General features: G+C 46.0%; 1 protein-coding gene across 3 annotated transcripts in view; it reads left to right on the top strand.

Moving 5' to 3' along the window:
- The window catches only part of FAM160A1 (family with sequence similarity 160 member A1), a 315,919-nt gene that overhangs the window by 253,453 nt on the left and 45,394 nt on the right, over positions 1–17,072 (top strand). For all 3 annotated transcript variants that reach the window (XM_030191647.1, XM_030191646.1, XM_030191648.1), the window contains exon 7: positions 4,390–4,469. In XM_030191647.1, the coding sequence (XP_030047507.1) occupies positions 4,390–4,469 (80 nt within the window). The remainder of the gene's footprint in view (positions 1–4,389; positions 4,470–17,072) is intronic.

Genomic DNA, 17,072 nt, shown 5'->3' with positions numbered 1-17,072 from the left:
TGCTCTGGACACCCTTGCACCATCCACCTCCCGTCCCACAAGGCGTACTAATCCCCAGCCCTGGCTGACCCCTTGCATCCGTTACCTTCGCTCCTGCGCCCGATCTGCTGAACGCCTCTGGAGGAAATCTCGCACCCATTCAGATTTCCTTCACTACAAATTCATGCTATCCTCCTTCCAGTCCTCACTATTCCTTGCCAAACAGGACTATTACACCCAATTGACTAATTCTCTCAGCTCTAACCCTCGTCGTCTCTTCGTCACCCTTAACTCCCTCCTCAAAGTGCCCTCCGCTCCCACCCCCCCGTCACTCTCTCCTCAATCACTGGCTGACTACTTCCGCGACAAGGTGCAAAAGATCAACCTTGAGTTCACTACCAAGCCACCTCCTCCTCTTCACCCTTCAACCCTCTCCCTCAACCAACCAACCCAGACCTCCTTCTCCTCCTTTCCTGATATCTCCGAGGAGGAAACCGCCCGCCTTCTTTCCTCCTCAAAATGCACCACTTGTTCCTCTGATCCCATCCCCACCAACTTACTTAACACCATCTCTCCTACTATCACCCCCTCCATCTGTCATATCCTCAACCTCTCTCTCTCCACTGCAACTGTCCCCGACACCTTCAAGCATGCTGTAGTCACGCCACTCCTCAAAAAACCATCACTAGACCCTACCTGTCCCTCCAACTACCGCCCCATCTCCCTCCTACCCTTCCTCTCCAAGACACTTGAGCGCGCAGTCCACAGCCGCTGCCTTGATTTTCTCTCCTCTCATGCCATCCTTGATCCGCTTCAATCCGGTTTTCGCCCTCTTCACTCGACAGAAACAGCACTTTCTAAAGTCTGTAATGACCTGTTCCTTGCCAAATCCAGAGGCCACTACTCCATCCTCATCCTCCTGGATCTATCCGCCGCTTTTGACACTGTCAATCATGACTTACTTCTTGCCACACTGTCCTCATTTGGGTTCCAGGGCTCTGTCCTCTCCTGGTTCTCCTCCTATCTCTCCCACCGCACCTTCAAAGTTCACTCTCATGGATCTTCCTCCACCCCCATCCCCTTATCTGTTGGTGTTCCCCAGGGATCGGTCCTTGGACCCCTTCTCTTCTCAATCTACACCTCTTCCCTGGGCTCCCTGATCTCATCTCATGGTTTCCAGTATCATCTCTATGCTGATGACACCCAACTGTATCTCTCCACACCAGACATCACCGCGGAGACCCAGGCAAAGGTATCGGCCTGCTTATCCGACATTGCTGCCTGGATGTCCAACCGCCACCTGAAACTGAACATGTCCAAGACCGAGCTTATCGTCTTTCCACCAAAACCCACTTCTCCTCTTCCTCCACTTTCTATCTCAGTTGATAACACCCTCATCCTCCCCGTCTCATCTGCCCGCAACCTCGGAGTCATCTTTGACTCCTCTCTTTCCTTCTCTGCGCATATCCAGCAGATAGCCAAGACCTGTCGCTTCTTCCTCTTTAACATCAGCAAAATTCGCCCTTTCCTCTCTGAACACACCACCCGAACTCTCGTCCACGCTCTCATTACCTCTCGCCTGGACTACTGCAACTTACTCCTCACCGGCCTCCCACTTAGCCATCTATCCCCCCTTCAGTCTGTTCAGAACTCTGCTGCACGTCTCATATTCCGCCAGAACCGATATACTCATATCACCCCTCTCCTCAGGTCACTTCACTGGCTTCCGATCAGATACCGCATTCAATTCAAGCTTCTCCTTCTTACCTACAAATGCACTCAGTCTGCTGCCCCTCACTACCTCTCTACCCTCATCTCCCCTTACGTTCCCACCCGTAACCTCCGTTCACAGGATAAATCCCTCCTCTCAGTACCCTTCTCCACCACCGCCAACTCCAGGCTCCGCTCATTCTGCCTCGCCTCACCCTATGCTTGGAACAACCTTCCTGAACCCTTACGCCAAGCCCCCCTCCCTGCCCATCTTCAAGTCTTTGCTTAAAGCCCACCTCTTCAATGCTGCGTTCGGCACCTAACCCTTACCGTTCAGTGAATCCAGACTGCCCCAATTTGACTGCCCCTATCGGACCGACCGTTCACTTGTCTATTAGATTGTAAGCTCTTTGAGCAGGGACTGTCTCTCTTTGTTAAATTGTACAGCGCTGCGTAACCCTAGTAGCGCTCTAGAAATGTTAAGTAGTAGTAGTAGTAGTAGTAGAACTGACTCCATCCCTGAACAGAATAGTTCACTTATTCTTTAACCAAACCTAGGGATTATCAACAGAAATTAAGGAGAAGGAGAGATAGTTTAGTTCTAAAGATTATAAGTTTATTTTTACTTACCCAAAGCTTATTACAGGATATTTCTACTTGAAATCACTTTAATATCTGAGACACCAAGGAATGTACAAGTGGCATGTATAATCAATTGGTTATAGGAATGTAATATCCCAGCTGCACACAGGTGCTGTCTGGGTATTAGTCTTATGTGATATATTTCACCACTCAAGGGTATACATGGGAAAGCAATTGGGTAATTTACCAATTCTGAGGTGCTGCATTTGTTTCCCATGGAGAGAGAGTAGCCATGGCCTCCCCTCTCTAACTTGAAGCAGGAAGTACACTGATTTTTATAGGTTTACTCAGGATATGGGTAATATGACAGCAAGCACATATGATTGGATCTAGGTTATGTCATGGTTAACACTGATTGGCTATGCTAATGAATAGCTTCAAATCTTAGCTTTAACCACAAACCTTTGCAATTCCCTTGCACCTGGCTGTTGTTTCCTGTGAAGCCATCTGTGTCCTGTTTTTGAGGTTTTTACACCCTAGCTCCTCCCTCATTTTTCTGCATGGTGTGCCCCGATAGCTCAGGAGCATGCTGGAACTTCAGAGTTCAGATAACAGCTAAAGGCCTGTACGTTTTTATCTCATTTTGGATCCAAAGTCAGGCCTGGGCTGCCAAATACTAACATACACAGCCCACTTAGGGCCCTGTTTACTAAGGCGCATTAGCATTTTTAACATGCCTACAATTAGTGCGCACTCTAACCGTGTAGGCACCTATAGGGATATTGTAGGCACGTACACTGTTAACGCGCCTACATGGTTAATATGCATTAAAACGGCTGACGCCTATAATGCGGCTTAGTAAACAGGGCCCTTAGTCTGATATAAGCGAGCAACGGCCTCCTGCCCACTGAAACCATGCTGAATATCAACTCTGTAGCCTCTGTTACATTAGTGTACTTGGTATTTCTTCTGTTATTTGTAACATAGTAACATAGTAGATGACGGCAGAAAAAGACCTGCATGGTTCATCCAGTCTGCCCAACAAGATAAACTCATGTGTATACCTTACCTTGATTTGTACCTGCCTTTTTCAGGGCACAGACCGTGCAAGTCTGCCCAGCAGTATTTCCCGCCTCCCAACCACCAGTCCCGCCTCCCATCTCCGGCTCTGGCACAGACCGTATAAGTCTGCCCTCCACTATCCTCGCCTCCCAACTACCAACCTCTCTTCCCCCACCTGCTCCGCCACCCAATTTTGGCTAAGCTTCTGAGGATCCATTCCTACTGCACAGGATTCCTTTATGCCTATCCCACGCATGTTTGAATTCCGTTACCGTTTTCATCTCCACCACCTCCCGCGGGAGGGCATTCCAAGCATCCACCACCCTCTCCGTGAAAAAATACTTCCTGACATCTTTTTTGAGTCTGACCCCCTTCAATCTCATTTCATGCCCTCTCGTTCTACCGCCTTCCCGTCTCTGGAAAAGATTTTTTTGCGGATTAATACCTTTCAAGTATTTGAACGTCTGTATCATATTACCCCTGTTCCTCCTTTCCTCCAGGGTATACATGTTCAGGTCAGCAAGTCTCTGCTCATACGTCTTGGAACTTATAAATGATACTTATAAATGATCTCTTGTTTGTTTTATATGTTATTATTTGTACTGGTTTAAATTACACACTCTGGGAGGCAGTAATGCAAATTTTTGCAGGGGTCAATACACCTTAACCTGCATAAAAATATGGTTTGATTGACACCTCCCCTTAGTGTGGATAAAAGTATATGCAGTGTTTCAGAATAAGCTTATTTTACCTACAAAGGTACACGTGAGGATTTTAATTTCAAATCAGTGCTTGTACTTTACAAGCAGGTACATACACTGCACCCGTATCATCCATGTCACCCAAATTTTCAAAGGGAAACATCGTAGGGAGTTTCCCTTAGAAAATTCTCTTGGGAAGCCTGCAAGTTGCTTGGGGGAGTGGGAGGGGGGGGGGGGGGGGCAAATTGTCTTCTGTATTTGCTTATTGCATAGTGTTCAACTAGGCCAGAGCATAAAAACTGGAAATGTACTAACCATTCTGAGCCTGAATCTGACTGTGTTGCTTGTCTCCCAGCTCTGCGTTGTCTCCCTGGCGTTATTCAGAACTCTTATAAGTTTACATTGCGAGGATGTGATGCTGCAACTTGTTTTGAGGTAACCATGATTTATTTTTTTTCCATATTTTATGTGTAATCTCTTCAGCCTCGAGGCTGTAAAGGGGAAAAGCTGGCGGAGTCTGCACTGGACTTAGCAATACTTCCTACTGAGTGTAAAAATACATTTACAGTGACCTTAGGACAGTTGAAATCAGTAGTTTAGAAGTGGACTAATACAGTAGGATCTTTCCAAAGGTGGTTCACTAGATAAGAAACTCTTTGAGGTATAGACAGCAGAAGATGGTGGTAAACGAAGCTCATTCTAAAGACAGAAGAGTGATTAGTGGAGCATCTCAGGGATAAGTGTTAGACCTAAGTGTATTTAATATTTTTAGGGGTAGGAAAAGTTTGTCTTTTTTAGATGTAGAGAGAATGAGAAAAGATCTAATCAAATGCAAGGAGTAGTCAGTTGAGTCTCAAAGCCACCTGTACAACAAAGAAATCCCTGGTTAGTTTCAACCTACTAGTAAAATATTAACAGTAACATTATTTGATAGCATCATTCAACCAGTTATTCTTTATAGGAATTACAATAAGTCTAGAATCTATGCAGGATAGGACAGAATCTGAATAGACACCCTGCACATCCATTTCTGTAGCACACACTCTGCATGCACAGAAATCCCCCCCCCCCCCCAAAATGGAACCAACGAGCCAGGACATTTCCCCTTAAAACTCACCGTACCCCCCCCCCCCCCCAAAAAAAAAAAAGTTCAAATTCTGGTGCTACATCGACGAGCAAAACAGTGTCCCTCCACCTCGGCATATAGAGTAATACAAAACCTGCAAAGAAGACACTCAGAATCTATGCAACAAAGCTGCCATACCATAATAACACTAACTCCTAAGACTCAAACGGCAACAACCGTATCTATGAAAAGGCAGCACCACAGATATTACACTTTTAGGCCTTAGAAGAACAGCAGTGTTAATAAAAATGTCAGTGCTGTATTAAGGGGTCCTTTTACGAAGCTGCGGCAAATGGAGGCCCGTGCTGAGTCAGTGCATGTTTTTGACGCGCACCGAGGCCCCATTTTACTGCAGCAGGTAAAAGGCAGGTCTTTGTTTTTTTTTTTCAAGAAATGGCCGTGCGGCAGTGAAGCACTTGCCGCACATCGATTTCGGGGGAGGGGAGCTCTTACCGCCACCATTGAGGTGACAGTAAGGTCTCCCGCACTAACCCAGCAGCGCACGGCACTGCCCGATTCGGCGCTACAAAAATTGAAATATTTTTGCAGTGCCAGAAATTGTGCATGCTTCGTGAAAGGGCACCTAAATGTGGAGAAAGAAAATATTTTCGGATGCCAACCGATGTAATGAGAGATCTAGAAAATGTGGTAGAAAGATACAGAAATGATACCAATCTTACAGGGTGCCACTGACCTGGTGGCAAATCTAACATAAAAGATCATCTCCAGCATACCCTGGCAAAGGAATGAGGTCCGTTATTGTCATAGGATTAAGAAATTTCTGTGCCTCAGAAATTAGTTAAGGGTGTTCCTCAAGGATCACTTTATCACCTCTTCAATCTGTATGTTGCCCCTTTGACAAAATTGTTGGAGAGTTTAGATTTAAATTTTCACTTTTTTTGCTGTTGGCATCCAGCTGGTTGTCTTTATAAAGGATGACCAGCATGATGTCATCTCTAATTTCAATCAAAAATTGGTAGTTCTGGGTGATTGGTTGGGTAGTCAAGAACTGGTTCTAAATATGGATAAGTCATGGTCATTCTCGTAAACCCAATCCGTTAGAGTTTAAGCCATTGTTACAAGGAAAACAGGTTACTATTTTCCATGATTTTGTTACTTTAGGTTTTCATGATGATGATCAAATTAAATTTAATCTTCAGGTCAGTGATGTGGTCTTGTCTTTTTCAGTTGAGCATATGTCAAATATTTATTTATTTTATTTGTACCCCGCGCTTTTTCCCACTCATGGCAGGCTCAATGCGGCAGGCGATGGAGGGTTAAGTGACTTGCCCAGAGTCACAAGGAGCTGCCTGTGCTGGGAATCGAACTCAGTTCCTCAGGACCAAAGTCCACCACCCTAACCACTAGGCCACTCCTCCACTGTTGCTACTATTGGAGATTCTACATGGAATGTTGCTATTCCACTAGCAACATTCCATGTAGAAGTCAGCCCTTGCAGATCACCAATGTGGCCGTGCAGGCTTCTGCGAGTCGGACGTCCTGCACGTACGTGCTGGACGTCAGACTCACAGAAACAGAAGCCTGCGCAGCCTTCTACATGGAATGTTGCTAGTGGAATAGCAACATTCCATGTAGAATCTCCAATAGTATCTATTTTATTTTTGTTACATTTGTACCCCGCGCTTTCCCACTCATGGCAGGCTCAATGCGGCTTACATGAGGCAACGGAGGGTTAAGTGACTTGCCCAGAGTCACAAGGAGCTGCCTGTGCCGGGAGTCGAACTCAGTTCCTCAGGACCAAAGTCCACCACCCTAACCACTAGGCCACTCCTCCACTCACCCACTATTAACCAAAGCCAATTTGGTGAAAGTTACACATGCTTTGGTGACCATCAGATTTATTTATTTATTTGTTACATTTATATCCCACATGTTCTCACCTATTTGTAGGCTCAATGTGGCTTACATAGTACCGGAGAGGGGTTACAGACTCCGGTGTAAACAAATACAAAGTGATGTTGTGGTAAGATAAAGCTCATCTGGCACAGCCACACTAGGGAATCGTACAACATCCCACATTTTCCCACCTATTTGTAGGCTGAACGTGGCTTACATGGTTACAGAAAGATAATTAAGAACTGCGGTGTTAACAATTATAAGATGATAGTATGATTAAAATGGGAACTAGTGAGGTTCGCCCACTGGGGGAACAAGCAAAAACGAGCAACTGAAAATTTGTTACATCCATGTTGTGTTTCAGTGGCTGGGTGTTTATATTGGTTCTGTCGGTTAAGCCTTTCTAAAAAGATGAGTTTTTAAGTTTTTTCCGAAGTTTAAGTGGTTGCTCGTGGTTTTCAGATCTTTTGGTAGTGCATTCCATAGTTGTGTGCTTAAGTGTCAGGCTTCCATATATGGGCAAAATGTACCCCGCCATATTACCACTAGGTGACAAGGGTTTGATTTATTTTTAAAGGCAGTATAGCAAATTGTTTTAATAAACATAAGCATGTAGAGAATATACATATTTTCAGCGGCAACAGTATACATGCAGTGCTGCTGAAAAGCCACATAAGCTATATGTATATTTATACATTATAACAGGATGTTGCTGAATGTCCCGTTTAAATAATGACCCCAACATGCCTTTTTTCCTACCTTTGATTATTTAATTTTTCTAATTGGAGTAGCCCTAGGTTCTCTTTCATCTTTCTTTGGTTGGGCTCCTCCTAACTTCATTTCTGGAGTCTCTTTTCCATAAGATTTTTTATCCGAGACATGGAGTAGCAATATAAACCACAACAGAAATGAAATTACATCCAAAGAGGATCCATTAAGGCCATTAAGAAGAACGTACAAGATCCAAGCCAGATGGTTAATAATGAAAATCAACATAGCTCATCAAACAAAATTACATTCAACCTTGAAGCATAACAATCTCCATCAACCAACCATTCTGAACTATCCCTCTTCCAAACCAATAAACTACTTTCCAAACCCCCTATCCTGCTCTGCAAACATTCCAGTTTAAACCCATATGTAAGCTACACGTGCTGATTTATGCATGCAACTTTAATTGCCATATATAGAATCCGGGGGTACATGCATAAATGTTTAGAATAATGGTATTTTCACAAGTAATGCACGCTAAAATTCTTCCTAAGCGCTTTTTCTGCAAATGCCCACTTAGCATGGATTTACAAGGGCATGCACACATGTGGGAAGCTTGGGTGGGGGTCAGATGTATGCATGTAAATTACAGAACACAGAGTTATGTGCTTATAAAACACATTTAGGAATGAGCATTTGCACCAGCTCTGTGGCTAGCGTAAGTGCTTAGCCTGATTTTTAGATATGCCTATATCTGGTTACATAGGTGTCTAGGTTCCTATATAGAATAGACTTCTACCTGGCCCCCGTTATAGAATTGTCCTGTTATTGGACCCTTCCCATGTGCACAAAAATAGAGCCATATAGTCCATAGAATAAATTAAGGTCTCAGATTTGCCCACAACATTAGTGCCTCTGGGTCTCATAAGAACATAAGAAATGCCGTACTGGGTCAAACCTATGCATCTTGCCCAGTATCCTGCTTCCAACAGTGGCTCATTCAAGTCACAACTGCTGGCAGAATCCCAGAGAGTAGCAAGATTCCATGCTACCATTTCCATGGATAAGCAGTGGCTTCCCCCATGTCTACCTTAATAGCAGTTTATGGACTTTTTAAAAAAAAAATTTTTGTTAATTTTACCCCTCGCTTTCCCACTCATGGCAGGCTCAATGCGGCGGGCAATGGAGGGTTAAGTGACTTGCCCAGAGTTACAAGGAGCTGCCTGTGCCGGGAATCGAACTCAGTTCCTCAGGACCAAAGTCTACCACCCTAACCACTAGGCCACTCCTCCATGAACTTGTCCAAACCTTTTTTTAAACCCAGGTATGCTAACTGCTTTGACCATATGCTTTGGCAACTAGTTCCAGACCTTATCTGTTCATTGAGTGAAAAAAATATTTTCTTCTATTTGTTTTAAAAGTATTACCATTTAACTTCATGGAGCGTGCCATTGTCTTTGTGCTTTTTGAAAGCATTCTACTGCACTCAGGATTTTGCAGACCTCTATCATATCCTCCCTCAGCCATTTCTTCTCCAAACTGAAGAGCCGTAACCTCTTAAAACCTTTCCTCAAATGGAAGGATTTCCATCTCCTTAATCATTTTGGTTGCCCTTTGTACCTATTCTAATTCTGATATATCTTTTTGGAGACAAGGCTACCAGAATTGGACAGAATACTCAAGGTGATGTTGCACCTTGAGTATCTTTGTCTTATTTTCTACTCCTTTCTTAATAATTCCTAATATTCTGTTTGCTTTTTTGGCCACCGCCACATACTGAGCAGACGAGTCCAATGTATTGTCCATGATGACACCTACATAAGTACATAAGTAATGCCACACTGGGAAAAGACCAAGGGTCCATCGAGCCCAGCATCCTGTCCACGACAGCGGCCAATCCAGGCCAAGGGCACCTGGCAAGCTTCCCAAACGTACAAACATTCTATACATGTTATTCCTGGAATTGTGTATTTTTCCCAAGTCCATTTAGTAGTGGTTTATGGCCTTGTCCTTTAGGAAACCGTCTAACCCCTTTTTAAACTCTGCTAAGCTAACCGCCTTCACCACGTTCTCCGGCAACGAATTCCAGAGTTTAATTACGCATTGGGTGAATAAACATTTTCTCCGGTTTGTTTTAAATTTACTACACTGTAGTTTCATCGCATGCCCCCTAGTCCTAGTATTTTTGGAAAGCGTGAACAGATGCTTCACATCCACCTGTTCCACTCCACTCATTATTTTATATACCTCTATCATGTCTCCCCTCAGCCGTCTCTTCTCCAAGCTGAAAAGCCCTAGCCTCCTTATTCTTTCTTCATAGGGATCTTTGTCTTGGGTGGTGACTCCTGTGGAACATGGCATTTGGACTATTCTTCCCAATGTACATCACTTTGCACTTGCCCACATTAAATTTCATTAGCCATTTGGATGCCTAATCTTTCAATTTCCTAAGGTCCTCCTTCAATTTTCACAGTCCGCATGCGATTTAACAAATTTGAATAGTTTTGTATCATCTGTAAAATATCACCTCACTCAATGGGTGACACAATTATTTTTTTTTGGGGGGGGCACCTAAGCTCAAATCGAGGAGGCTGAGGCTCCACTGTAGCTACACCACTGTGCAGGGATCCCTGCTGCATGAAATCCAATAGCATGGTACGGCTCCTTTTCTGTCCCCCACAGAGCAGAACTGGAAACACCCTTCACAATACAGCATTCTGGACAATGGCTCCATTGCTGTGCCCCAGTTCTGGCTCGAGAATCAGGTAAACAAACCACCAGCCGTAATCTTGGTTTTAATTTAACTTCAAAGTTCATTCCGGTATTTCACTTTGCTGGGCTTGCTTAGGCTTGCCATTCTAGTCACTTCTGCTTTGAAGTCTGCAGCAAGTTGAATGCAATAGTATCCTCCCTTTTAAGGTAAATTGTATTAACTTAAGAAGCCTTAGTAAAGGGAAGAAAAGGATCGTGTTGTTTTCTCTTCACCTCCTCTGTGTAAGCAGCTTGACTCGCTGTCGGCGTTCTGCCTGTTTTACAAAGATGTCTAGGACTTGAGCACTAGGAAGTAGATATTTTTCAGATCAAACTGCATTTGAATGATTTTTTTTTATTTTAAAGTACAAACCTTTTCACGAAGAATCCATGTAAGCTGAAAATACAAAAGATGAGAAACAGAAGTGATATATTACTCTGGCAAACATATCATTGAGTTCTGAAAAGCTGGCAGCCAATTTGGACCAGCATTCCAAATAGCATGGCAGCATTTCCTATCTGGCCTCATTGTCATATCCATGTATAACATTTATAAAATTAATTGTTAAACACTTTATTGAGACCGGTAGAACATGCAGCAGTGCTCAGAGTTCTTTTGAGCTAGGGGAGGGGGCAGGATATGATAGAGGTTTATAAAATCCTGATTGGAGTAAAATGGGTAAACATGAATCGATTTCAAAAAGTGCAAAGACGAGGGGGAACTGAATGAAGTTGCATGGCAATACTTTTTAAACGAATAGGAGATAATTCTTTTTCATTCAATGAATAGCTAAGCTCTGGAACTCATCGCCAAAGGATGAGGTAACTTCAGTTCACGTATCTGAGTTCAAAAAAGGTTTGGACAATTTGCTGGAGGAAAAGTCCATAGTCTGCTATTGAGATAGACATGGGGAAGCCACTGCTTGTCCATGGGATTGGCAGCATGGAACCTTGCTTTGGGATTTTGCTACTTACTTGAGACCTGGATTGCCCACTGTTGGAAGCAGGATGGGCCATCAATCTGACCACAATATGGATGTATATTTGTTCAAACTAACAGAGGTGCCAGGCCAAAGTTCAAGCAGACATAATTTACTTAACACACATACTCAACATATGTGACACCTCCACTGTCACACTTGTCCAGATAGCATGCATTAGATCACAGGAAAACCACAGATGCAAGTATGCGCCAGTATGACCACATTCCCTCCGGTACAATGGTCTTGCCACACTGAATTTACTAACTACTAACATTTCTAAAGCGCTACTAGGGTTACGCAGCGCTGTACAATTTAAACATAGAAGGACAGTCCCTGCTCAAAGAGCTTACAATCTAAAAGACAAGAGAACAATCTAAAGACAAGTGTACAATCTAGAGGACGAGTGAACAGTTAATCTGATAGGGTGGATAGATTGGGGCATTCTATATTTCTCAAGCGGTTAGGCGCCGAAGGCAGCATTGAAGAGGTGAGTTTTAAGCAGAGATTTGAAGATGGGTAGGGAGGGGGCATGGCATATGGGTAAAGGAAGATTGTTCCAGGCATAGGGTGAGGCAAGGCAGAATGAGCGGAGCCTGGAGTTGGCAGTGGTGGAGAAGGGTACTGAGAGAAGGGCTTTGTCCTGTGAGCGGAGGTTACGGGCGGGAACATAGGGGGAGATGAGGGTGGAGAGGTAGTGAGGAGCCGCAGACTGAGTGCATTTGTAGGTAAGGAGGAGGAGCTTGAATTGTGTGCGATATCTGATCGGAAGCCAATGAAGTGATTTGAGGAGAGGGGTGATATGAGTATATCGGTTCTGGCGGAATATAAGACGTGCGGCAGCGTTCTGAACGGATTGAAGGGGGGATAGATGGCTGAGTGGGAGGCCGGTGAGGAGTAAGTTGCAGTAATCAAGGCGAGAGGTAATGAGAGCGTGGACGAGAGTTCTGGTGGTGTGCTCAGAGAGGAAAGGGTGAATTTTGCTGATGTTGAAGAGGAAGAAGCGACAGGTCTTAGCAGTCTGTTGGATATGCGCAGAGAAAAACATAGAGGATAATGATAGGTTTGGTGCAAGAGTCTTTACACTAACAGTTGCCTCCTGTTGCATGTAGAGATTTTGGGACAGCCAGCCAGACCTGGTCCCAGTCCTGAAATTCCAAGCGATAGTCCACGTTTTTGATTCCAATGAGAAATCAGTTTATCAATAGCAGGATGTGAAAACTCAGGGTCGATATTTGAAAGAGCATGGTACAAAGCGGATTGAAAGACAGCACAACTTTCCTAACAAAGCCAAAGTTATGTCAGCAGGCCAGGGGATGAGAACGCGGGTCTGCAGTTTCCAAGACTTCTTTTCTGTATTGTAAAAGCAGAGGCAGAGCTTTGCCGAGGAGAAGATGATACTCAAGTGGAGTGTTTATAAGTATACTTTCTTGTACCCTGCAAAGTTGAAAGTGGGCAGAGATGGTCAACCGCATTCTCCTCCCTAGAGCAGGTTCAGCGATTCCTTCCTGTAGAATTAGAAAGAAGTGAGTGAGTGGACTACAAGGGAAAATCAAGCAAGTAAATCTGTTGTAGATGCTACTATACATCTCTAGAAGAAGCTATAACTACCTCAAATGGTCCTTTTGCTACTATTTATTTTGATTTATGACTGTTCCTGAAGTTTGACCCCTTGGGATACAATTAAATTTGGAGCTACAGATATTTGACAGTGTGTGAAGTGGACTTATTTCTGGGAGCACCTCTATAGAGAAGGTCCAGGTATAGGAACCAGATACTATAAGATCTGTAAGAGAGAGGGCTTTGAAGAGAATTCTTTCTCCCGCCTCTTGACATCCATCATGTTATTTTTTTGTGTAACCCCCAGATAACACCCTTGAACAGATGTCCACCTGGGAGTCCCTACAAATTCCCGATCCTATTTACGTCTCCACTACCCCTCGTGCAATGGCCTCAAGTATAAAACCAGCCACGCATTTACCTTTCCCTACATCAGTGCACGTTTGTGGAATGGTTTGCCCAACTCAGTAAAAGCTACCTCTGAACAACAGGCTTTCAGAATCTCCCTGAAGACCGCTTTATTCAGGACAGCTTACCCTGCAGCTCAGCACTGCCTTAATGTTTTCTGACCCATTATGTTGTGCGACCATACTGCATTCCTTACCTCCTCTCTCACTTCTCTCCCTCTGTCTCTCCCCACCAACTACCTCGCCCTTACTGTGTCTGTTTATTACTAGATTGATGTGTCCTTTTATACTGCTGTTAGCCTTTTTGAACTAATGTAAGCCACATTGAGCCTGCCCATGGGCGGGAAAGTGTGGGATATAAATGCCTAAATAAATAAATAAAAGAAATGATTATGCATTTGTTAAAGTTTTACTTTGTTTTGTAAATACAAGAGTGGCTTGGTAAAAGTTGAAGAGTTAGCGAGAGGAGAAATTTCCATATCATCAAGCTGATCAATCCATAGACTGGTGGGTTGTGTCCATCTACCAGCAGGTGGAGATAGAGAGCAAACTTTTGCCTCCCTATATGTAGTCATGTGCTGCCGGAAACTCCTCAGTATGTTCTCTATCTCAGCAGGTGGTGGTCACACACAGCAGCAGCTCTGGCTAGGCCTCCAAGCCTAATTTTTAGGTTTTGTTGAGTGCCTGGGGTTGAGGGCTCTTTTGAGCAAGTGCAAACCTGGTGGTGCCAGGTCCCTCCTTTTCTCCCCCCTCCCGCTGGCTCCGTTAAAAAAAAAAAAAATTTTTAAACGTCCTTAAAGGCGTTTATTTCGACGTTTATTTAAACGTTCATTGCAGCTACTCACTGGGACACCAGTTCGTTACAGCTCGGAGCGGACAGCAGGTAACTTTTACCTTTCCATATCATCAAGCTGATCAATCCATAGACTGGTGGGTTGTGTCCATCTACCAGCAGGTGGAGATAGAGAGCAAACTTTTGCCTCCCTATATGTGGTCATGTGCTGCCGGAAACTCCTCAGTATGTTCTCTATCTCAGCAGGTGGTGGTCACACACAGCAGCAGCTCTGGCTAGGCCTCCAAGCCTAATCCTTAGGTTTTGTTGAGGCCTGGGGTTGAGGGCTCTTTTGAGCAAGTGCAAACCTGGTGGTGCCAGGTCCCTCCTTTTCTCCCCCCTCCCGCTGGCTCCGTTTAAAAAAAAAAAAAAAAAAAAATTTTAAACGTCCTTAAAGGCGTTTATTTCGACGTTTATTTAAACGTTCATTGCAGCTACTCACTGGGACACCAGTTCGTTACAGCTCGGAGCGGCAAGCAGGTAATTTTACCTTTTTATAGCGGGCAGGGGGTTCCCCGATTCTTCTCCTCGTGGCATATGGCGTTGGAGGGCGAGGGCGCAAAGGGCGCTCCCCGGATCGCTTGAGCGCTTCTAGAGGGGATGCGGGGGTCTTACAGCCTGATTCGCCCTTGTTGGGTGACAGTTTCGTGACCGATGAATGTCCCGGTCCTTCCTCCGGCGTGGCGGTTTTTCCCGCCATAAATGCCCATCCCCCGCTCCTCGCCTCCGCCATCTTGGCCGGCCACGCGGCTCGGACGGCTTCTTCGTGGGCTGCCCTTGAGGTTGGAGACATTAGTGCCATGAACGCCCTTAATTTGGGCGACGGCACAAAAGCGGCTACAGTTAAGTGCCGTTCTTCCCGCGCGGCTCCTTCGCGGAGTGTCGCGCCGGACGCCATTTTGGATGCGCAGCATGTCTCTCCCCCGCTCTTGCGAGCGTCGGTTGAGGGTTCGTCTAGGGCTGTTGCCCAGGCTGCGGAAGTGCACAGTATGGGGGGTTTCTCCCCCGAGTTTGTTTTGCTGCTGCATCAGGCTTTCCTCATGCAAAACGCTGCCCCTGCTCCCTCTTCTGATAAAGAGGTTGAGGTTCCCAGAGGTAAACGCCCTCGGGTTGATTTCCAGGCCTTGGAGGACTTTGTCTCCTCCGATGTAGATGAGGGCAGCGTGTCTGAGGTCTCCCAACGGTCCTTTGCGGATTCCTTGGAGGAGACGGATCCCCGCTCGGATGGAGCGGATGACCCCTCTGCAGCGCGGCTTTTTAGCCCAGAGGATTTGCCCAACCTGTTAGTGCAGGCCATGGGCATTTTGATGATTTCCTCTCCGGAGGACGTCTCTCCCTCAGCCCCTGTTGGCTCTGCCATTATGCTGGGGACGAAGCGCCCGCCTAGATCCTTCCACGTGCATGAGCCATGCACCCCTTAATTTCGGCTCAATGGGATGTCCCGGAAGCGAGCCTTAAAGTGGCTAGGGCTATGTCCCGCCTCTATCCTTTATCTGAAAGTGAACGTGAGGCCTATCTGTGGCCTACTGTGGATTCTTTAATCACTGCGGTGACTAAGAAAACGGCTTTGCCGGTGGAAGGTGGCACGGCCCTAATGGACGCCCAAGACAGAAGATTGGAGGCGGCCTTAAGGTCGTCCTTTGAGGCAACTGCTTTAAGTTTGCAGGCCTCGGTTTGCGGTTCCTATGTGGCCAGGGCGTGCCTGACTATGGTGCAGCGGGCTTCCCCTCGGATCATTCCTTGAGGGTTGATTGGCCGGCCCTGGGATCGGGCCTAGCCTATTTGGCAGACTTGCTGTATGATGTCTTGAGAGCCTCAGCTAAAGGCATGGCTCAGACAGTCTCTGCGCGGCGGTGGCTTTGGGCTGAAACATTGGTCTGCTGACCACGCCCCTAAATCCCGCCTGGCTAGATTGCCTTTTAAAGGCAAGCTGCTCGTTGGGGTCGAGCTGGACAAAATCGTGACCGATCTCGGCACGTCTAAGGGCAAGAAGTTACCAGAGGTCAGGGCTCGGGCTAGTACCCGTCCCGGTCCCTCCAGAGGACGGTTGCAGGAAGCCCGTCGGTACCGCCCGGCCAGGCTGGGCTCCTCTGCCCCCTCTTCCTTCAAGAGGAATTTCTCCCCCAAGCAGCATTCCTTTCGCAGAGACCGCCGTCCCGGAGGTGCTCCCTCCGGTCCTCCCCCAGGGTCTCGTACCCAGTGACGGGGCCTTGGTCCACGCCCCAGTGCAGATTGGAGGATGGCTGTCCTCGTTTCTGGGTGAGCGGACCACAGTAACTTCACACGCTTGGGTGCTGGAAGTCATCAGAGACGGCTACAAGCTAGAGTTCTGCCGACCCTTAAGAGACGGGTTTGTACTCTCTCCCTGCAAGTCTCCGGTCGAAGCTGTGGCAGTGCAGCAGACCTTGGACAACCTGATCCGCCTGGGTGCGGTCGTTCCGGTGCCAAAAAAAAAAAAAAAAAATCAGATTGGCAAGGGACGTTACTCCATTTACTTTGTGGTACCAAAGAAAGGAGGTTCTGTCCGGCCTATCCTCGACCTCAAAGGGGTCAATCGGGCCTTGAAAGTGCGGCACTTTCGCATGGAGACTCTCCGCTCTGTTATAGCGGCAGTGAAGGCAGGAGAGTTCTTGGCTTCCTTGGACTTCAAGGAAGCGTACCTGCATATTCCCATCTGGCCTCCTCTCCAACGCTTTCTGCGTTTTACAGTCCTGAGACGACACTTCCAGTTCAGAGCCCTCCCTTTCGGGTTGGCTACTGCTCCGCGGACCCTTTCCAAAGTAATGGGGGTCATAGCGGCCTTCCTGCTAAAGG

The sequence above is a fragment of the Microcaecilia unicolor genome, chromosome 2 (assembly GCF_901765095.1).
Source record: "Microcaecilia unicolor chromosome 2, aMicUni1.1, whole genome shotgun sequence".
NCBI lineage: Eukaryota > Metazoa > Chordata > Amphibia > Gymnophiona > Siphonopidae > Microcaecilia > Microcaecilia unicolor.
This window is presented reverse-complemented; position numbering and strand designations above follow the sequence as displayed.